The 22,749-nt window shown below is 39.0% G+C and overlaps 1 protein-coding gene across 2 annotated transcripts in view; it reads right to left on the bottom strand.

The window, feature by feature from the left end:
* The window catches only part of LOC122871851 (gamma-aminobutyric acid receptor subunit gamma-3-like), a 94,886-nt gene that overhangs the window by 52,759 nt on the left and 19,378 nt on the right, over positions 1-22,749 (bottom strand). For both annotated transcript variants that reach the window (XM_044187320.1, XM_044187319.1), the window contains exon 3: positions 12,559-12,626. In XM_044187320.1, the coding sequence (XP_044043255.1) occupies positions 12,559-12,626 (68 nt within the window). The remainder of the gene's footprint in view (positions 1-12,558; positions 12,627-22,749) is intronic.

Raw genomic sequence — 22,749 nt, 5'->3', positions numbered from 1 at the left:
GACCCTCACAGGGACTGTATTCAGTGAACAAGTGAACTCCAAGCGCATTATTGTTCTTGAGGCTGCGGAGTATCATCAGGAAAATACACTACCATCTTACTCATTATGAAACTCAAGATGTGTTTTGTGTCCTGAATTGATTCACCCTCTCAGTGATGATAAAATGATCTCGAGGCGGACTGATTAAGAAACTGTCTGTGCTTTGTTTAGCTTGTTCAGAGCTGGCCCTACTTGTAGTGATGTTTGGCACTTTGCATGAACCTTTAATTGAATAAAGGTGTATACCAAAATGAGGTATCAAGTAATCAATGTCAACCTGAATCAACCCCCCTCTGCAACCAGTACACATTGCATAAACATATGCAAAACATACTGCATCTGTTTATAATTCATTAATCTTATATAGCTAGACCTCAGCCTCATAAACTTCAAGGAGTTCTTAAGATTTTCTAAAACAATACTTGTATAACAAGCTGAATTTGAATACACCTCCCTCCACGAATGGCACCTTGTTGTTGATTTTTGTTGAGCAAGGTTTTGTGCGTCGTTTTATTAATTTGGAGTTTAATAACAGGCCACTGTATTGACGCACTTATAGCAACATTTGTTCTTGAATTTCTCCAGATCTAGAAGTGATTGAGGTTTATACATGAGATTACTTCTACACAAATCTTAAGTTGTTATAGCAAACTTGTTATAGCATTTGTTCCATTGTTAATATAAAAATATTGTTGACTGCAGTTAATTAAAAACCTTATCAATCAACTCCGACATGTGACAGTTCCTTTTGTGCAACTTTTTTTTACACTTGAACTGCAGTTTTTGCGTACATACAATGTTGTGCAATGTTTATCTCTAACATCTATTTTTGGCATAGCTGCAAAAACTCCTATTATTTTCTGGATAAATGAAGTTTGAATCAAATAAAACAACAGTGAGATTAAAAATATCTGTACCCTGGAATCAGACTGATTCTTTAACACTAAGAAACTGCCAAGTAACCCATAAGAGATTTGCAAACATTATCAACAGTGCATAAAGCAAAAATGAGCAGCGAATATTGAACAGAAATGAAAGGAGAATTAGAGGGAGGGAAACACAATGTTCCTTTTTAGTCTAAGAGTCTCTTCTGAAGAGGGTCGGAGCCTTTGATGTACGTTCCCCGCATGAGTGTGTGTGCATGTGTGTATATTTACAAACCATAGATAGATAGATAGATAGATAGAGTCTTGCAAGTGTGTGTGTATCTGTGTTAGTGAATACATGTGTGCTTTTGTTTGTTACTTGTAAGTGTCCCCACCACAAAAATAGCTTCATCTGTCTTTTCAGAGTGGAGGTTCAGGATGTCCTTCAATCTCTGTGGACTCAATTATTCAGTGAGTCCGTCCCCTGTTGCTGTTGCACCGAGGGTGCACACTTTCTTTCATTCTGTTGAGGTTTAAGTGCATGTACAGGTTGAGTGTGTTTGCTAAGAAACCAAAATTTCAGGGGATGAATAAAACAAGGATAAACATGAAAATCCTTGAGTCAAGGGTCCAGCAAGTACTTTTTCCCCTTCCTGGTCTCAGAAATTCCCATTCATATTTACAGCCATGGTTTAAAGGGGTAACCATGTTTTTTTTAACGATTTAGCATTTGCATGAATTGAAAGTCTATGAAATGCACTTTAAAGTAACATTAAAGGTGGGGTATGCGATTCTAATCCAATAGATGTCTTTTTGTCAAATTCAGCGAATATCTCCTCACGGTCCGCTAGCTGTCCGTTCAGTGTGTGTGCTGAAAAAAACTCTGGTGTTTGTACACAGCCCTGGCTCTGTAAATGGGAAAAAAACAAAGTGGCTCTGACCGGGCCACACAACACTATTCCATCCATGATTTGTGTGTCAGGTAACGTTAAATGACTTGCCCGCGGACATTCAGCTTACTTTCTACTTTGCCAGGATATGCTGTTGTTGTGATGTTAGCTATAGTAGCAGGAGAGTTGTGAGAATCGCTGTCTGGAGCTGGTTTGCTGGCTCTGGGAAACGTCTCGTCCTCTCTGGCTGTTAGCTTCACAGCAGCAGCTGTGGGGACAGTCTGCTAACCCACAACCTAGCTAACGTTAGTTACATTACTTGCTGTGTCGTTGTTTGCGCTATATCATAGTATTGGATTTCTCCAGAATCACATACCCCACCTTTAGCAAGCTTTTATGCAAAACAGCTGTTTTATTAACCTTAATCACATAAGTGGTTATAGAGCATCCCATCACCACTGATTGAGATGCCAGGAATTCAACCTATCTGCCAAAATTAGATTCAAGAAACGTCACTGTTTAGAGGAAGTGAAGAGTTGAAACTTCAGAGAGAAACATGATTAAATAAATTAATAAACAGCCGATTTGTTCTCCAAGAAATAAAAGGAGAAAACATCATTTTGCACTTTGCTTTAACAGGCAGATAGCACATTTTTTATCAAGCCAGGATGTACATTTCATCTGTCTGTCCCTTTTCCATCCAAACCAAAACAAAGAAACAACCTATGTTAGTTCAAATATACCCTTTTCAATTTTCGATTACTGAGAGCAAAAAAGCTTAATTTTGCAACACCATGAAGGAAAAACTTAGTCTTGTTATAATTGTTTTTGTTTTTATCTAAGAGTCCACATTCATACTAGCAGCTCTGTGAGGCTGTATTTAGGCACAATAGAGCTTTGAGCTAAATTCTAAATGCTTTTTTGCGATAGTTTGACTTTTCGGCTGTCCGATATTTCCACTCAGGTTAGCACATAAAAGCAGTTGGATGAAAATGCCCTTAATGACAATGCTAACATGCTGATGGTATAATGTTTGCCATGTTCACCACCTTAGCTTAGCATTTTAGCATGCTAATATTTGCAAATTAACACTAACACAAGGTACAGCTGGAGCTGATGGGAATCTCATTAGTTTTGGATTCATCTGGTCATAAACCAAAGTTTGACCTGATGGTTGTGCTAGATAAAAAGTGATCTATCCAATAGTTGTTGAGATCAGTCAACAACTAAATCAAACTGTTCAGTCTAGACCAAAGTGGTGGAACCAACCAACAGACCGACATTGCAATGGCTAAACAAAGACCATATCTTATGATTACTGAGAGCAAAAAAGCTTAATTTTGCAGCACTATTAAAGCAACATTATGCAACTATTTTACTTTGAAATAACAGCTTCAACATCATGGTACACTGAATTGTAATACAGAGAATGGCGCATCTTTCATTCCCACTCCGCGCCCCGATCGCCTATTCTTGCAATATGTAACTTGGGTTGAGCGGGTACTATCTCCTGCGAGAAGTGCATAACGCTCAAGCAGCAACCACCTGGGCTGAAAAATAAAGCCAACGCGGAAGTGCCAAAATCTGCAGTCCTTGAATAGCCACTTGAGGCTGGCACCAAAAGACAGTCAAATCTCCATAAGCCCCCTTGTTAAAATGCCCAACTTCACAGCAGAAATAAACATGTTTACAGCCTGGTACAAAAAACTGTTTTGGTCTCTGCAGCTAATTTCCCTGTTCATGACAGCTGTACGGGGGGTGAATTTTTATATAACTCACCCATTAAAATTATATTAAGGCTTAAAGTTATACATAAGTAAGGACATGGCCACTTTGAGTGACAGATGGGTGCCGTCACAGGTAGCTGGTTTCAAAATGAAATAAAAACTAAAAAATTATTTAAAAACAAACAGTGCCCAGGTTGCTGTTGACCCACCACAATAGCCACAAAAGAGACTGTGAAAATCATTACAGTGTTGATTGCTCACTCGTCGTTTGGAGAAAACTGTAAACAAAATAAAAATGCACTGTGAATTGACAGCACTTGATCGCAAATTAAAAGTACTGCTGTGCTGTATTGCCGTGACCTTCTTCACATTTTGGGCCAGTAATAACACCTTTGAAACGTGCATGCTGACTAATAGATGCAGGATCTCTATGCCAAGTGGACTGAGGGCTGTGTTAGATTGATGGCATGCCAATGAGAATAATAATCTGTCCTCTCCATCTCTGACTCAGTGTCCCTCGCTTTTTCTTTCTTTTCCCTTTAACTATGGAATGATGAATGTGTTCATTGTCGATATGTCGGGGACTCAAGTGTCGGCTAATTTGGTTGGCTTGTCTTTGCAAATGACCTCGAACCTGGATGAGAAAGGATTTGTGAAAATAATAAATGAAAATGAGTCTTTTGTCTTCATCAGCCGAGCCTCCGCCAGCAGCACAAAATTAAAGTAGAACAAAAAATAAATAAATTCAGGATCTCAATGAGCAGACGTGATCAAAGACGAGGGAAAGGAAGCAGAAAAAAGTGTTTGGAATCACTCAAACAGAACTTAGTACTTCAGTGGATTTATCAGTCCGAACAATAAAAGCACAAAGGAAAGCAGTTCACACTCACACACATGCATATACAGACACACACACACACAGCTGCTTTGAAATATTGCATCTGTCAAACAGGGATGGCTGGGGTTGACATCTCTTCAAAGACTATTCATGTAAACACATTTATCTGCACTAATGTAGATGGCTGTCTGTACTGGATGTATCAATCCCTTTCCACTCACCAGTTCAGACTGACATGTTAGGGAAAGACAAAAAAAATGGTGGTGGAATGTAACTAAGTACATTTACTCAAGTACTGTACTTAAGTAAAAACTTTTAGTCTTTTATTTGCATGCCACTTTCTACTTCTACTCCACTACAACTCAGAGGGAAATATTGTACTTTTTACTCCACTACAATGATCTGTCTGATTTTTTATTAATTGCGAATTTTGGACTATTGGTTAGACAAAACAAGCACTGTGAAGGTGTCGCTGGGTAATTGTGACGGCATTTCTCACTATTTTCTGAATTTTTACAAACAATCAGTCGATTAATGGAGAAACTAATCAGCAGATGAATCCATAATGAAAATAATCACTAGTTGCAGTCCGATACAGAATAGTTCAAAATGAGCTCCACCTCAACCAGCTACAACAGTAAAAAAATTATATTTTATTGAACCATCCCCATACTACAAATACATTAATTGCCATGTTACCATGATTCTGAGACATTTTGAAAATTTAAGTCTTTCCATTGGCCTCCATTACACTCATTTAAATAAATAAAAAAAACTATAGGATGAATTGAAAGCAATATAACCTACATATATTCAGTGAAGCTATTGCACAACCAGGCACTACATTCTGCTCAATTAGTTTGGTTGTCGCCTTGCATTTAGATGACCTTTTTGTCATATGTGTGTCCACGCATACTGTCTGTTATTTTCCAACACTGCTCTTCATGTACTTTATCGACTGTGGCCTTCAGTAGTCAGCCATTTCACCTCTGAGAAGAGGGTCAAAGCACATCTTTACATCATTACACCCTTAATTTGCCGCTGGAGAGAAGCACTAAATAAAGCATCAACATGGGATCCGCATAGTATGATGATGATGACCAATCAAGCTTTCAGCGACTTCCAGTAAGAACGTATCTTTATAAATAGATATAGTGCGTTGTCACTGTGAATGTGCTAAAAAGCTGAGCTGAACACAAATGTCACACGGCCACAAATAGCAGCCCGATACTTCCACATAGGTGAAAATGATCTGCTTTGACACTTCAGTCAGATGTGAGCTGTGAAGAGTCTTCCCTGATGTTTGAAGGAAGTATTTCCTCTCTGGCCGACGGCAGAAAGTGAAGTCCAGTGGTTGCAGTGCAGATAATCGTCACTCAAACCGAAGTAAATAGTGTATTTGTTGGGGACTATTTTCATCTGCGGATTAATACACATTTGATAGTGAGTTCTTAACGCAGCAGGATGGTGTATGTGGGATTGAGTCAAAATAAACTGCAGTGTGTGTGTTCATGGTGATGAAGGAACATGTCACCCAGTGCAACAGTAGCTCACTGATGTGTTTTTAATAGTTTTTGGGCAACAATGGAGCTCTATGGTACAGAGGACTAAGACATATCAGGCTTTGGTACACACACAATTCTTGTTAGCAGGATCAATTCATTGTTGGTTATTGTATTTTCGTGGGTTTTGTTGATAATAAGAAACATATAGAATATTGCCAAATTTATCCTTAAAGGTTAGGAAAGGATCATCAGACAGCGTTGCATCATAGATATGAATTGGCTGCCTTCTAAATATACACTGAAAAGTATCAAAACCACCAGGGCTGTAGCTACTGTTAAGTGCGTTTCCATCCACCTGTTTTTATGCGCATTTGCAATTTGAGCATAAAAAGGCCTGAAAAAAAATTTAAAAAATCTAAATACTGCAAAAAAAATATTACACTTGGCTGAGGTGGAAGAGTCGATGTATGGATAAAAACAAACTGCGACAGTGCAATGGAACCATAAAATCAACAATAAATCACGGCGTACATGAAGCATGTGACCAAACGAAGAGACAACACACGGCGGCAGAGACTGTAACCTTCCTCACATTAATACATGAAACAATTACATCCTTCTTCTTCTGCAGTGGTTTAATGGCACTTACTGGAGAATTAGCGCCACCAACTGTTTATCTTGATGCATCCAACTCCTAATATTCACTTAACAGTCGTGGATGGCAGCGTACATTAATTCATTCAAAACTGAGCCATTTCAGGGGGCAACTGAGATGGACATTTTCAGTTTCCTGACATTATAGACTAAACAATTGATTGATTAATCAAATACGTTATCGAAGGTAGGGTTTAGTATTGGTGATATCAATAGGGAATCGTGGCTCCCACTCGGTTTCACGTAATCATTCTATTTCATGGACAGAGCAGGTGGTCCTAATAATTTCTACGCCTGGTTGATACACACTGGCAGGCTCAATAGTAGAGCGGCAAATTCAAGACGCCACCCACTCACTGGCTCGAGCACAGACGACAAGAACATAGTGTCGATGTCAAAGTGCGTCTATCTTTGTCAGTTTACCGGCTGTGTTATCTGACTCTCCCAGCAGCACCGGCTATAAAAGCCCAGCACTTTCACTTGACTTTAATGCCGCTAATGCTGTTTAATCACTCAACCATTCATCACAGTATGTCCTAAATTTCTATCAGCTTAATTTGGCATTGGATCATCCCAGCCAGTGCCCATTACCGTCGGAGCAAATGAGGAAAGATAATGTGTTTTGTTCAAAGGCAGATAAGAAGCTTCCTGGAGTTTGGTCGCTGACTACGTCTGGAGACAGTTGCTATGCGTGCATGATCGATATGGATCATGCATCTAATACACCCTAGGGATTTGACCTGGTTTTTCATGTGGAAGCCACACACACACACACACACACACACACACACACACACACACACTGGGATACACACCCATGAAGGGAGCGAACACGCTAAATGGAGGTCTCAGGCCAAATGATGGATTGGATTCACGCAAAAGGAGTGCAGTACAGTGTGAATGTGGAGCTTTGAAAAAACAGAGGTTGACAGAGAGAGAGAGAGAGAGAGATAAAAGAGTTGTGACTTTGCACTAATTCCAGTCCAGTCAACCCCGGGGGCGGCAGGGGATTCACATTCCACTGACCAGCGTCCATCGGCCCTGACAGGGTGAAGCCAATCAGCGCTTACACAGAGAAAATCACTGGAATGTCTCAGCGGGATCCTGTTCTCCACTGAAACAAACTTCGAGCCCAGCTGTGCTTCACTGACCTACTATAGGGGTTTTGAATTCACAACAACTATATTACTCCTGATTGTGTGTGTGTGTCTACTGTATGTGTGTGGCTCGTTGTCCTATTTTGTAGAAGCTGCACTCTCTTCCTCAAATAGTAACTTAGAAATAACGGAGACGAAGAGTCTACATGATTTGTACAGATGGACATTTGCAGTACAAACGTACAATGTAAAATTTATGCGATTTTCTCACTTAAAATAAATGCTAGAATAAACATCATTTGCATAGCTAGTTGCAGTTATAAATAGAAACAAGGACATCCTGAAACAGCTCAACTCTGCCAACAACTTTGAATTTAGAAATGGGAAATGAAATGAAATTAAGGATGCATTTCATCCCAAAGCATGTAAATCCAAGAGTTATATTTGATAAGTACTCTTTTCTGCTACTTTTCTGTACCTGTTGTGCCTTTTAATTTAGTGTTGTAGCAGGAATATGTATGGCTTAGCAACAAGAAAACCATTTTGTCAAAAAAACAAACATTTTGTAGCTTTAGCATCCTCCTCACCAACATGACTGAGTACTAAGCCCCGTTTCTAGTTCCAGTCTTAAAGCCCCTGGATGTTTTTCTTGGTAACAGTGAATATCTGAATAAAAAAGCAACAATAAAAAACATTTTTAGGTCTTGTTAATTAAGAGTTTAATCCAACTGTAGTCAGATTTTGATTCAAATGGTGCATAGAGATTAGTTACATCACCTTTTTCCAACTGAGCCCCGCCCAGTTCAAACCACTGAGAAGAACACAGAGAAAAACAGAAATACAGAAATCTCTGAAGTAAAATCTCCAAAATTGTTTGAAATTCGGCAAACTTTGAAACTTTGACTTTGAATTGTTTATTCATGTAGGACGCAATCACTTATAGTCAGAAGACGACTGAGAAATATGTTTTCAGGGCCTTTAAACCACTGAAGAAAGTATAAAATTAAGGGATCTAAATCCAACCCTGCCCCTCTCAACTAAGGAGTACCCGTGGCTCAGTGCTCGGACCCAAAGAAATTGAGCTAGGATAACGATGTTTTTTTTCAAGCTATATTAAGTCAACTAGTAAGGTGGTGGTGTTACATTATGTAGGCTGTGTTTTATAGCCAAAACGAACTCATTAAGCTAGGCTTGCAAATTGTTGTGAAGGAGCTGAAAATGATTAAAATGACAAAAAACGATTGGTTTCGGCTAGACTAGATGGACTAAAATGTCAAAAGTTTTCATATATACGAAAATAGTTACCGTTTTATTCGACTAAGATAAGACTAACATGCCCAGACTTTCAGTCAACTAAAACTTGCTTGACAAAAAAACAAAAACAGAATGAGGTTGACTAAATATATGATAAAAACTAACAAGGACATCTGACACAGGACTCAGACTAAATAAAAAAATGGCCGACAAAATTAACACTACATGCCTCCTCTGTCACTCATCAACTGCTTATGCTTAAACTTTACACCAACAGAGCTCTTTGTTGTGGCATCACAATCGTGGATGCAACAACCAAGAGCACTGTTGATGTTAAGATGACTGCTACATCTGCCCCACTTCTGAACTCTGCGACCTGGGCGTTAATTTTGATTCCAGCCTTTCATTAGAGCCGTGCTTAAAATCCATCACCAAATCTGTGTTCTTGTAAAGTGTCGTGAGGCGCTTCAAATCAAGTTTATTATTATTATTTGTTTTAAAAAGTTAAATTAAAGTGCAAATTATAAATTGGTTTATTATTTGATGCTACTGAAAATGTTGCCTATAAAAGCAATAACATACTTGATATTCAGCTGTTGTTGAGGTTGTTCTTCTGTGGAACTCAGCTTACATGTGTGTCCTTGTTCCTGCAATGCATCTCTGCCAAGTGCAATATACAGTAGCACTACGGCACTTTGCTTAATTTTTTACACATCTTTGTTGAACACTCAATTCTGATTGGCCAGTAAAAGGTAATCTGAGGTCTGCTCAGACTTCTCCTTCACTTTTAGCCATGGGCGTCTGGTCGGTTTTGTTGATTTCTCTTCAAATAAGCTCGCATCTACCAGAGAGTTGTTGCTCACTGGTGCAGACAGTCCTGCTTTTCGATGTAAGCTTCTCTGTGGCTTTAGTTTGTAATAAAAGCATTTTATCCGTTTCATCTGCAGTGTCAATTGATTGATGTCTTTTGTAAGCAGCCATATAATAAGCAGGATCCTGCGGGAAAGAAGTCATCATGGTAAAATAAGCCCCTTTAGTGTTATCAAGAGCCTTATATTTTCTTGCTAAATCATCCTGCAGGGGCTTCAGTTCAAGTAATGACCAGTTTGCTATACATTATCCTTTTATTGTGCAAATCACAACACACAGGGGGTGGATGACATAAAAGCAACACCTGTGTAGTGTAATGTAATGCAATCCAATCCAATAGCCCCGCAACAGATTGTGTCTTTGTCAAGATTATGTTCAGTTTCTTTAGGGATATATGTACTGTGTGCGTTTCACTTTTTTCAGACCTTTTTAGACTTATTGTCTATTGTATTGTCTGATGTATGACAAAATTAATTTTGTTTTCATTTAGTGTAGTTGTAATCCTTAAGATTTATATGGAATCAAACCCCATTTCTGATACTATTTATGGTCAGCATTTTTCCTGCAATGGCCAATAGAGAGTGCCTTGATGCAAGAATTTTATTTGGTTCCTATACAGATTACAAGAATCGTGAACTTGCTCAATGTATTTACTTTCAGTAATTACTGCTCTATATAGTTGTTTTTCATTAGTGGCGGGGTCTGCCATTCCCGTGCTGGATTCAAGCTGCCTATATAAGCACAAAGGCTTTACATGAAGTTTTTTAGCATGTGGTTCAGCATAATTTTATCTCATTGATATCAGCCTCACTGTTTGCTGTTTACTCTCTTTACACTGTGTCAGAGCTGTATTAAGTTACTGCAAATGCAGACAGAACATTTCCTACTGCTGCTGCTTTAAAGTAAAAGCGTTCAACTGGCGAAACATGGGGTGGCTTTTATTGTGAAGAAGCCAAAGGAAAATGCAATGTATTTGTCACTGCTGTTAGCGCTATGCACACCATGCAGTCGTATTGGGGTCGCTTGTGGCTTGAAGGGAAAGGCCAATAATTGACTGACTTCTTTATTGTTTGGCTGCACTGGAAACAGATACACCAGTTGCTCTTCTATTGTAATCCTGACAAAGTAGCTGCTCAACAAGTGTTCACTGCCTCCAGAATTCTGGGACTTAAACCATAGTTGCTGTTACCAAAGTAACCACAGGTACAGCATACAACACCGTCTATCCTTAGACCCTCATTTCGGATAAGGAAAATCTCCCCAAGAAGCTCAGGAAGAGCAACAGAGGAGGGATCTCTCCAATAGATGTTGTGTGTAGGTCCCAGTTTGGTAATCTTCTCTCTCTTTCTGTCACTCTCTCTTTCATGTAAAGGGATTAATGATAGTTTAGGAAAATACAACCAATCCCATTGTCTACGGTGACTACAAAGTTCACAGTATTTTCCAAAGTGACTGTGCATCTCCTGTTGGCTCCTCGGAGTTCAGAGTACAAAAACAACTGCATCCTAAATTGAATTTACCCAATTGCACTTTGGGAGGAATCCTAAATGTCCTCTGCTAAATGGCTGCATAGTAATGCTCTGGCATAAAATTAATAGGGTTAATTTGGGACTACTGTTTACTGTTGCACTCATTTAAAATGTATTCCACTATGCCAAACCTTTATCTGAATAGCATGATGAACATGCTTGTTTTCTTACTTGCCAGTAGATATTAACTATAAAATAACAGTAATAACAACAGTAATGGCAAAGACATGCACAGCATTGCCAATACTGTACAGGAATGACTGGACTGGTCATTCCTGTACATTATTGGCAATTAGACCATGCACATTGGACCATGCAGTTATTAAATTTTTTTTTGTAATTTAATTCTGAATGAGCAGATGTAGTCTTAACTAATAAAAGTTGCAGGGTAGTGCTGACAGTAAAAAAGGCTACATTGCTTTTATATCTGGAAATATTTTATGTTGCCAGGCAACAGTCTCAACTCAGCATCTGGTGATCTGGTAGGTTCAGAGATAAAACGTTTTCATTATCATGTCTAGCTCATTTAATATTTGCAAAGCAATACTTTTAAGATGTTTTGATAGAGAATTTTCAAGCAGAAAAATAAATATCATATTTGAGTGGCCCTTTACATTTCACATAATGAAAGGCTGCATTCATTTAGTCTACCGCACTTCATTCAAGGCCAAACAACAGACTGCTTATGCTTTCAGTTGTCTGAAAAGTATAGCTATTTTCTCATTACCGCTCATCAAGCTTTCAGTTTCAGCATTTCTTATGTTTTATGGCATCTGATCAGGCCTTTTATAATGAAATATTCATCGATTCATGTCCTGGTCTTTTTCCAAAAAATGTTTTTTCCCTACCATTAAAACTTTGTTCTGGGAAATTCCATGCTGATGCAAAAAATCCAGTTACTAAATAAAGCTAAAAAGCAGAAAATCTGGAAGAAAACGACAATTTGTTATGCCGGAGCCCGAGAGGAGGTCTTCTCCCCTCCACAGGGACACTGACTGCTGTCTGACTCGACAGCAGACAGCTTTCATAGCAGAATTTCTATGACATTTCTGGGTTTTTAAACTCACTCATTTTCTTAATCCGAGCTGATACACACGACGTGAACAAAGCGTCCACACCTGTCTTTCCTGGCTTTCTTCAGCACAGAAACAGCTGCGGCGGCCCACACGACCTCCAAATACAGCGTGAGAAATGGCAGCATTCATGTATGATGATGCTGATGTCGGACATTGGACAAATGTGTATCTGTGACTGGGGGAGAAAGGGAGCGAGAGAAAGCTTTAACTCACCATATCAATGGATGACACAGGCCCGATGCTGTTGACATATATGCCCACATCGATGACTGTTGGTTTCACTGCAAGAGCCAGAAGGAAGAAGAGTGAGTGATGGTAGCTGCACATATTGGATCTGGGACACGTGAGATTTATGCAATCATTGTATTTTATTTGTCAGTGCTTTCATCCTGTAGTTATGTGTCTCCAAAAATCAAATCAATAATCAAGTTTAAAACAAAGGTTATCATCATTCATTACTTGTCTCCTTGACAAATAAAACAAGTCTATTTCCTTTTCTTTGAAGGCAGAGCCATCCATCCATCCATGGAGGAAAGATTTACCTTTGAAATCAGAAAAGCTCCAGCATGCTTCCTGGAGCAGTTACTGTGTTACCATGGCAATTAATAGCATTTGCAGTCAGTATGTAGGATCTTGGCTAATTTTGCTTGGCAACAACATTTGGGTTATCTATACAAAAAACATGTTTTTCATTATGCAACTCCATGTTCCTGTAAAGAACACGTCACACAACATATTTTCTCAGAATACACATGATGTACCCGCCCTACAAATTCACTGCATGTCCTTCATCTGGTGTTGATCAGGTCAATTTGATTCGAGACATTTAATTTTGTTATTGCCACACAGCAAGCTGGTGAAGTTTTTCTACCTCCTCTAAATGTCTAAGTAACACACACAGACACAAACATATACGCTAATCTGTTAGGTAGTGTTAACATGATGTGGGGCAGTGCGAGCAGTATGGCTCTACGAATGGCAATGTCATTGTGTTGGTTGGTCCACCACTTTGGTCCAGACTGAAATATCTCAACAACTATTGGATGCATTGCCATGCAACTTTTGTATTGATTTAAGATGCCAAATAATATCCTGGGTAAATTTGTCCCAGTGAATACCATTAAAGGATAGGTTCGCATTTTTTCGTCTATCTCAATATGATAATCACGCTCATGCTCATATGTACAGTGAAAAAGCTATTGGTCGCTGTAATCATTCCTCCTGTTCAGACTGAGCGTGAAGAGATCCCTTCCTAACTTGATTCCAATGTAAGAGATGGGGGACAAAAAACACAGTTCTTGTTCTGTGTAAAAATGTATTGTGAGTATTGTTTAAAGTATTGTTTTAAAGGTCCAGTGTGTAGGATTTAGTGGCATCTTCTAGGTGAAATTGCAGTTTGCAACCATTTGAATACCGCTCACATCACCCTCCCCTTCCAAGCGTGTAGGAGAAACTACGAACGCGAACAGCCCTATCTAGAGCAAATGTTTGGCTTGTCCATTCTGGGCTACTGTAGAAACATGGCGGTGCAACATGGCGACATCCATGAAAGGGGACCCTCTCCCTCTGTAGATATAAACAGCTTATTCTAAGGTAATGAAAACACGATTCTTATTTTCAGGTGATTTTACACTAATGAAGACATACTTATGAGTATTACATTCCAATTCTGCAATAGCTCCTCCTAAATGTTACACACAGGACCTTTAAGATAGACTTGTGAACCTACCCTTTAATGGGTCCAAAAAGTGAACACCAAACAAGTGCTAATCTGTTTCATGACATTATTAGATCCATTGAAACAAGCTTGAAAATATTTCCCATGCACCATTTCGCTCTCTCACTCTTTACACCACAGGATACTATGTGCCATCATTGAAGTGAATAGCTGCAGTTAGTCTACAGACAACACACACATACATGTCTCACACACAAACAATTTTCTCCCTTTGGAGTGCTATTGAATACAACTGCAGAGCCTCTTTCAGACAATGGTGTAAATGCAGGTTGAGCTGTTGTAGTTACAACACACATTATGAGGTTAAGCACAGTGCATGTGTGAGAGCTCTCTTACCCCTGTGAGATAGTGTAATAGTTGGTTTGTATTATTTTGCAGGCTTGTGACCAGCAGATCGGACGTGTCTGGAATCTGGCTGGGTTAGACGTTCTGCCAAATGGTGTGTTGTCAAAAACCTCTGTGTGAAGCGGAGTCTTTTTGAATTCACAGCACTTTTGTGAATCTTCAAAGACTGGGAAAATCTTCATTTTCTTTGTTTATCTGCACTGTACAATGAAATTATTATGGTTTCCATAGTGTTACACTGAAGCGTTGCTGCTGCCTTGTCCTTATTAGATTTCAGCACAGCCTCAATGTAGCACAAGATTGCACATAATTATGTTCAACTTTGCATGTTTATACTCCTTCTTCCCTGATGAAACGGTGCCTCGGAGCAGTGTGCTTAACCCCTGACCTTGCTCAGTAAAGTTGCTCGCCATCCAGCAAGAAGAGTCGTTTTACAGAGCAGCTTCCAGGTGTGAGCATCGGCACCAGAGTGAATATGAAGCAAGTTGATGCTGAGAGAGAACAAATATTAAGTAAATTCTCCCAGCACAAATACAGGATGATAAAAAGGTGAAAAGAGAAAAAAAGAACCCTGTGGTTGCTAAAGGAAGCCAGAGCATTACTTTAATTGAACTAGTAGCCACTAGTGTTACTATTTGGTGATCTACAGACAGCAGCACTGTCAATTAAGAGCACTACACTCTGCATGTAACAGAATCACGTTAGTTGTCACATTTTGGAAAGAGCTACTTAATGAATCCATGACCCATGTTACATTCATTTCAATTGTTCTTAATGGTTCGTTGACAATGAAGACTTTCTATATTGTTAAATCGTCAGCATCTTCACAGTCATTTTGTGTGCTCTCAGTGTTGATATGAATTGCAGAATTGAAGTGCATGCGGGTGTGTTTATGTGTGCACATCTGCGTATTATGTCCCCAGGCACCTGCTGTGCTGGGCCACTGATGCAAACAGTTTTGGTTATTGAAGGCCTGCTGGGAGGCGTTGATTCAATTCCAACAGCATGTTCTGCTCCACCAACTGGACAATGAGGGACAACAATGCGGTTGCACTTCTGAATTTAGTTTCACAATGTAGCTTGTACTATGCCTACAGATACGTTCTCTGTGATCTTTAGGTTGAAATCTGCATTCATTCAAAAATACAGCATCCAGCTTCAACAGTGCAATGCTGATAATATGAGACAACAATACTTTTAAATTTTGGAGATATTTTCCCTCCCACACATTTTAGCTACATTAGCGGCGTGGCCCTAAGGATAGCAATGTTGGTCGGTTGGTCCACCACTTTGGTCCAGACTGAAATATCTCAACATCTACTAGATAAATTGGCACAAATGTTGTAAAGACATTCATGGTCCCCATAGGATGAATCCTAATGACGTTGGTGATACCCTGAGTTTTGACACATTTGGTTTTTAGTGAAATGTGGTGCACACATTCATGTTCCCCTCAAGATGAATTGTAATCATTTGGTGATATCTTAACTTTTTTTTAATTTTAATTTGGTTTATGACCAAATACCTGCAAAACTAATGACATTCCTTATTAGCTGTTTATTATATTTTCCTTATTCCCATTAGCTGTACTTTATGTTTAGCACTAATTAGCAAATGTTAACATGCTAACATGCTAAACTAAGATAGTGAACATGTACTAAAGTACTGTTAGTACCAGGAATTGAGCCCATGTCTCTGTGGTGGTGTATTTTGACCCTACACCACCCTTGCACCCAGAAGAGGAGTATTTCTGTTGATTTCTGCTTAATAATTAATAATTTTCAAGGGTTTCCTGTTGGCATCCTTGTGGTCACTGGCTAGCATTTCTAACCCTACTACTGTAGTGTACTGTCTGGCACCATTACAGGGCATCGGGCCCAAGTTCAGGCTCAGAATCAAATCTTTATTGTCCATTTGGGGAAATCTGGCATTGAAGGCATACAGGACAATACATAATCACAATGTACAAATTCTAGAGAAATACATAAGACACAGCCATTGTTCATTCAGGGTAACCAGGGGCTGGAGCGTATTTTTAGATGCACTGGGAAATCCCAGGATACACTGCCAGTCTCTCACCATCAGACAAAGATGGACAGAGATGAACAATATTTACACATTTGGGCAATGTAGACTAGTCCAATGCATCTGCATGTGCTTGGATTATGGTGCGGAAACACCTGGAGGAAACCTAGCTGACAGTGAGAAGCACTGCCCCCCCTGTGAGACCCATTTACAGTGGAAATGGAGAAAATTGAAAGACCACAAAAGTGGAAGCATGGGGTGGAAAGTTGATCTGTTACAGCTTTGCAGTTCTGCAGCGTTTGGAAATTGGGACAATCAGAAGGAAATTGTCCTTAATTTACACCACAGCAGATAATCAAGGTACTCTGAATCTCCATAGAATGTGTTTTAGACAGACATTAGTCAGCTTGGTCTACTGAGTTACAGTAAACAATACTTTTTCGGTTAGATTTTTTTACCAGATCAATACAGCAGGAAATAATTACAGTCCAGTGTTTCCAGCCTCCCTTCAATCTGTTAACCCCCCCCCGCCTTTGGAAGTGAGTGTGAGTTTTTGAAAATACACAACCATCACAAAAGCTGAGCCAACCTGCCATATGTCCAAATAACACATGGCAGATTCATGTGGGATGGTGCATAGGTAATGATGACGCCACTGTAAAAGAGAATATTCAGGACATATTTTCCCATCTTCTGTACTGTTTATTTCTTTTTTATACTTCAGTTTGAGAGCTTGTTTAGCTCTCTTTCATCTCTCAAAGAGAAAAATAAAGTTGAAAGGAAACCAACTTCTAATCAATATGGGAAGAAACATACCTATTTACCTATTGATCTGTCTATCAACCCAATTTTCCACTTCTAATGAAGAAACCATGATCCACAGAGGCCAGATGAATCCTTCTTCCTCCTCTTCATGTTGCTCATCCTCCTCCTCTTCTTGCTTTTCAGAAAAGCATGACAGGCCCCATCTGTATTACCACATTACCCTGTGGGCCTCGATTAAGAAGAAAGGGCTTTTATGCCTGCTTGGTCTGGCTGGCATGACAAATGCATTATGCATTATCAGCTCTGGCAAACAGGCACACACACATGTATGCAGACGTAGATATCCCAGCTGACCATTCTACTCCCATATGTTCAGTGTCCAAGGCACACTGTACAGGGAGTACTGAAGGCGTCAGTGGGCTGTGGGGGGTTAGCCTCACATCTTCAGCTCACTTCAAAATAAATGTGCTGTAAAATAATTCATCACAAACTGTTTACTAAATCATCATCTACAGTACTTTAGGCCTTCCAGCTATTTGCCTCAAGTGACTCCATCAGAACAACATTGTTTGACAAAGGCTTACAAGTGTACAGTGCTTGAAATATTCTGTGACCTACTCTGTCCTACAAAGCCAAAATGCACTTATTATATAGTACTTGGTCAGTTTTTTCTATATAAAATTATTAGGCCATAGAAATGTAGTATTTCGGTGAACACAGCATGTACAATTTTCAGTAAGACAGAGCTAAAAACCAAACTACTAACTGCGCACAGGCTATATAGTGTTGCAAAGTGATTTTCTATCCTCACTGTAACTTAACATAGAAATATGTAACTGTCTGGATAATTAAACAATCCTAGAGGTTTATATTATGACCATTAGTTTTACATAGCGCAACTTTGTTGATCAGTTAGGCATGGCGGATGCCTCTAAATACTACAATATCTATGAGCCTTGGCTGCCGTTGCTATGGAAAAGAGGCCAGCCAGAGCAGTAGCCAATTCAATACGCGTCATTGTTGAATTTGTGAACAAAACACGGCGTAGTAGTTGCTGAATTAATTCAAAATTTACCCAAAATGCAAAAGTGAATTTATTTAAACTGAAGATTTTACTGTCAGTTTTCTCAACTGCGCAATCTTTAGCTTCAGCCCGCCATTAATGGCGCACATTACAGGATTTTGAACTATTTCTCGAATGCACCTTGGAAGTCATAGATATCCCCAACTTTTTTTATGTCCACAGGCTTGTACCTTCTACTTTTTATCAAAGAATCAGATATTTGCTAATGCAGTTGTTCATATTTTGTACGGATGATTCAATCGGGAGAGTTTTTACTCCAGTCTAAGTCGCAGAAGTGCTCCAATGAGCCACTTAACATTGAAAAGTGAATGGGATTTTACTTCCTCCATCTTCGCAATTCTTTAACCTGTGGACTCTAGAAGCCACTTTGACACATAAGCTTAGCTTTGCCATTCAGCAAAGCGATCTGGTGAAGCTTCTGTTAAAACACATTTTGGACTGTAAATAATCTAAATAAAATACATTTTCTTAGACAAACTAGTTTAAATGGACAAGAAGGCTGAAAGAACACACTTGGTTTGTAGATACTGTGTTTTTGCTGCACATTCCCTGAAGATTGTCCAAAAGCAGATTGCAGTGTCTGCATTTTTTTCAGGTATTTAGTGGCTTCTTTGACAATGCTTTATAACCAGCCTAAAAGACATAAAATGACGGCATTATGACCTTTCTAGTCTTTTTACCTGCTTCACTGCTTCTGTAGTTACTGCTCTCTAATTTGTAGGGCAGTACTGTAAGAGAAACCTATTATTCCTTTGAAAAATCTGATTAAAATCCTGTTAAATTTTTGGTGTAAACCCCAATTTTGTAACAAACAAAGTCTGCACGTAACTACAGCCTCTGTTCAGTTATCCCTTTAAGTCACAGTTATGGGTCATACAGTTCAAGTCAGTTATGGATCCACAAAACCAGTCTGCACACACAGTAATTGTAATCCATCGCTCCATGCTCTGCTGCACTGGTACAGTCCATGTCATCCTCACTAATCACACATCATGTCATGCATGATATCTCTGTTCCCTTGTTAGTATATGTAAAAGCCCTGGAGCCCACATTGCCTCTGCTTTGCTTGGAAAAGCTGTTAATACTGCTGCTACAGTCCGTCCGCGGTGAGCATACACTGTCTGTCGCTATAGTTTTATGTAACTGAAACTATATAAACTGCAAATCTGCTGCATAGACTGTGAGTGAATGGTTACAATGCGACTAGATTAAATTTTCATTTTTTGACATATACAGATTGAGGAAACAAAGCTGACTACTGAGATTCTAAAGGGAGTATACAGCAATCTAACAAGGTTCAACTAATTCTCTAGTACAGATTTCATTGTTAAGAGCTCACAAGACCTAGTTATACTCTCCTACATATGTCAAAACATTACGTTCCTTATAGAACTGTAGAACATGCAGGACAAAGTTTTTAGTATTTTAGTAAAAAGTACCATTTATCATAACAGGTTAAACAATTACCCATTAACTAATGCAAAAGTGTACCTTTTGGAATAAAAAAGACTTGCTAGTTGTTTGCTAGTGCCATGTACATGTACAAAGTACAAAGCAGTTTCAAGTCAGTGTTTGTACCCTTAGTTCCTCCAAAAGTACAATTATGTTGCCCAAAGTTTGAGTTCAAAACTATCAGAAATACTTGAAGGAATAGTTTGACATTTTGGGAAATATGCTTATTGGCTTTCATGCCAAGGGTTAGTTGAGAAGATTGATAACACTCTCATGCCTGTCCGTTAAATATGGACCTACAGCCAGGACACAGTTAGCTTAGCTTTGCACAAAAACTTGGGAGCAAAGGGAAAGAGCTAGCCTAGATCTCCCCAAAGGTAAAAAAAAAAAATAAAATAAAAATCAGACCACCCAGGGACGTGCACAGACATTTTGGGGGGCAGGGGCTCAAGCAAAAAAGGGGCACTCACCCCATCTACAAATTCTCTATTCCCCACATGTGTGACTATTTTCTACAACTACAGATTTCACGGACTCAGTTGCTTTGCTCCAGTAATACCTTCATATGCTCCTAAACTTCTGGTTTTGATTGTGTAGCTGTCGCAGGCCTGTAGTCATCAGTTAGTGTTGTAATTTATAGCCACGTCCATCGTAACAGAACTTATATAAATGTGAGCTGACAACAGGAATATTTGTGTCAGCCCTCTGGTGTCAGCCCCCTAGTGAAAATCACAAGTGGGCCATGCAGCCCTTTTTTGTAGGTTCCCAAAACTCCCTTTTGGCAGTATAGATTGATTCAACACAAGTGCAAATTTGGCAGTGAGTTTACTGATGTTGGTTTCCTTTACTCCTCAAAGTTTTTAAAAGGTAGAAAACATTACTGGTTGATTACAAAATATGATACAATAAAGAGAAAAGCTGACCTTAAAACTGTTATGTTTGATGTGGGCATCCAAGTTAAAAATATGGGCGTTTCCAGATAGCAACAAAATTTCAGGTTATTTCTTCTACTATGAATGTGGCATTAAACAACAGGTAATCAGCACGCAGTACCAAAGCTGAATTATCATAAATGTCATAGGTCTAGATGCGGTGAGGGGGGTTGCACAGTGGCACCTAATCTTTATGTATGTGACTGCACCAGCTCCACTTAGAAAGAAACCTCCCTCTGCTGTCTTTTCGAGCCGTTTTCAGCCTGCATGGCGCTGCACCACACATTGGCAAAACAACAAATTTCCTAGGCGCACACACACACACACACACACACACACACACACACACACACACACACACACACACACACACACATCGTTGATTACTGAAAAATGTCAAAACTGTTGAGGAGTGCCAGAAAATACAAGAGCTAAAGGACTTGAATGATTTAGATAAGAAGCTCTCTGAACAAAGTTTTAATGAAATCGATCCAGTGAATTTGTTAGATAATGGATTTATTTACTTAACATTCGAGCAAAATGTCAAGGCACACCTCAGCTCATTCCTTTTCACAAAGATTTTCTCACAGCGGTTGAAAACCACTAGACAATTAAATAGAGATACAGAGGCAGAAAAAGACACATCCCTAGGTTTTATATTTCCATCCAAACAGTGCATTTGTAGATTTGCTGTTGAGTGAAATCTAGACACCTCTGTATTTAATATTTGATAGCATGTTGGCATGGTACGGACAGCCATGTTACTTTCTATCTATGACTATTTACAGTATCTGTTAATTTCACAAAAATATCTGTATTCTTATTTATATAGCATATACCATGTTTTCACAATGTATCTAAATTAATCAACTAGTAAAGCATGATTTGTAAACTCAGTGGCCACTTTATTAGGTACACCTGTACCTCTGAGATTGTGCTGCCACTATAAAGTGTGATTTCCACAGATTGTAGCAGTGTGTGTATGATGTCTGTGTGTTTAGATTTCACTGAGGTGTGACTCTGAGAAGAAGTGGTGTAACCTTTGTGGCAAATCAAGTGGCAGGGGAAAATAATATATAGGCCTAATATTTCACTGCAAGAATTTGTATTTGTATTTATTTACATCCCTACAAGATGATGACCTCCATAACTCAGATGATCATATTACTTGTTGAAAACAAAACCATTATTATTACAATTAAAATGTGTGTGTAGGATGAATACAGATATAAATAGCAATGGCTTACTCCTCTATCATTTTCACTTGGCTTCAGTCTAATGCCAAAACATTTTTTGTTCTTTGGTTCATCCCACTGGGGTTTAACTCAACCAATGAAACAATTTCTGCCTCCAAGAAATGTTTAAATAACTAAAACTGCATACTGCATGTGGGGGACAGAAGCCATCTGGTTCTCCCAAGCAGGAAGAAGCAAAAGCTAAAAATTATTTGCAAATGCTATAGGACCCACATCTGTACATTTCAGCAGCTACTCACTCCGAGGACAAGCAGGCCATCTGCACGGTTGAGAGGGACATCAGCTGCAGTCACCCAACTACTGGGAAACTGTAGTCCTTTATATGCAGGTGATGTTTACTGCTGAACTCTTCCGCCCCAAAAAAGCTGTATCATTTGACTTCCTTTTCTCTGGCAGATGCTACAGGTTCAACAGTAGAATCAGAGCAGCAAAATTATAATTCTCATAAAGTTGTCTAAGATGATGCCTTTTTCTGAAAACACATGGAATGTGAGTACTGCCTAATTTGATGCTAATCAGACGAGAGAAACCAGGAGACGTCTTGATAGAGGGGCTCCATTGTCTGTGCCTAAACCTGAATATACTGATTTACGTGTCGTAACACTTTTATTAGGTAATAGTCATTTTTTTTATCAAGTGCACACACACATAAAATTAGAATTGTGCTTTAAGTTGTGTGAACTTGTGATAAGAGAGTTTGAAACAGTCAGAAATACTTAAAGGAATAATTTGACATTTTGGAAAGTATTGTTATTGGCTTTCTTGCCTCGAGTTAGCTGAGAAGATTGATACCGCTCTCATGTCTGT

Source organism: Siniperca chuatsi, linkage group LG24 (assembly GCF_020085105.1).
Source record: "Siniperca chuatsi isolate FFG_IHB_CAS linkage group LG24, ASM2008510v1, whole genome shotgun sequence".
In the NCBI taxonomy this organism is placed as follows: Eukaryota; Metazoa; Chordata; class Actinopteri; order Centrarchiformes; family Sinipercidae; genus Siniperca; species Siniperca chuatsi.
This window is presented reverse-complemented; position numbering and strand designations above follow the sequence as displayed.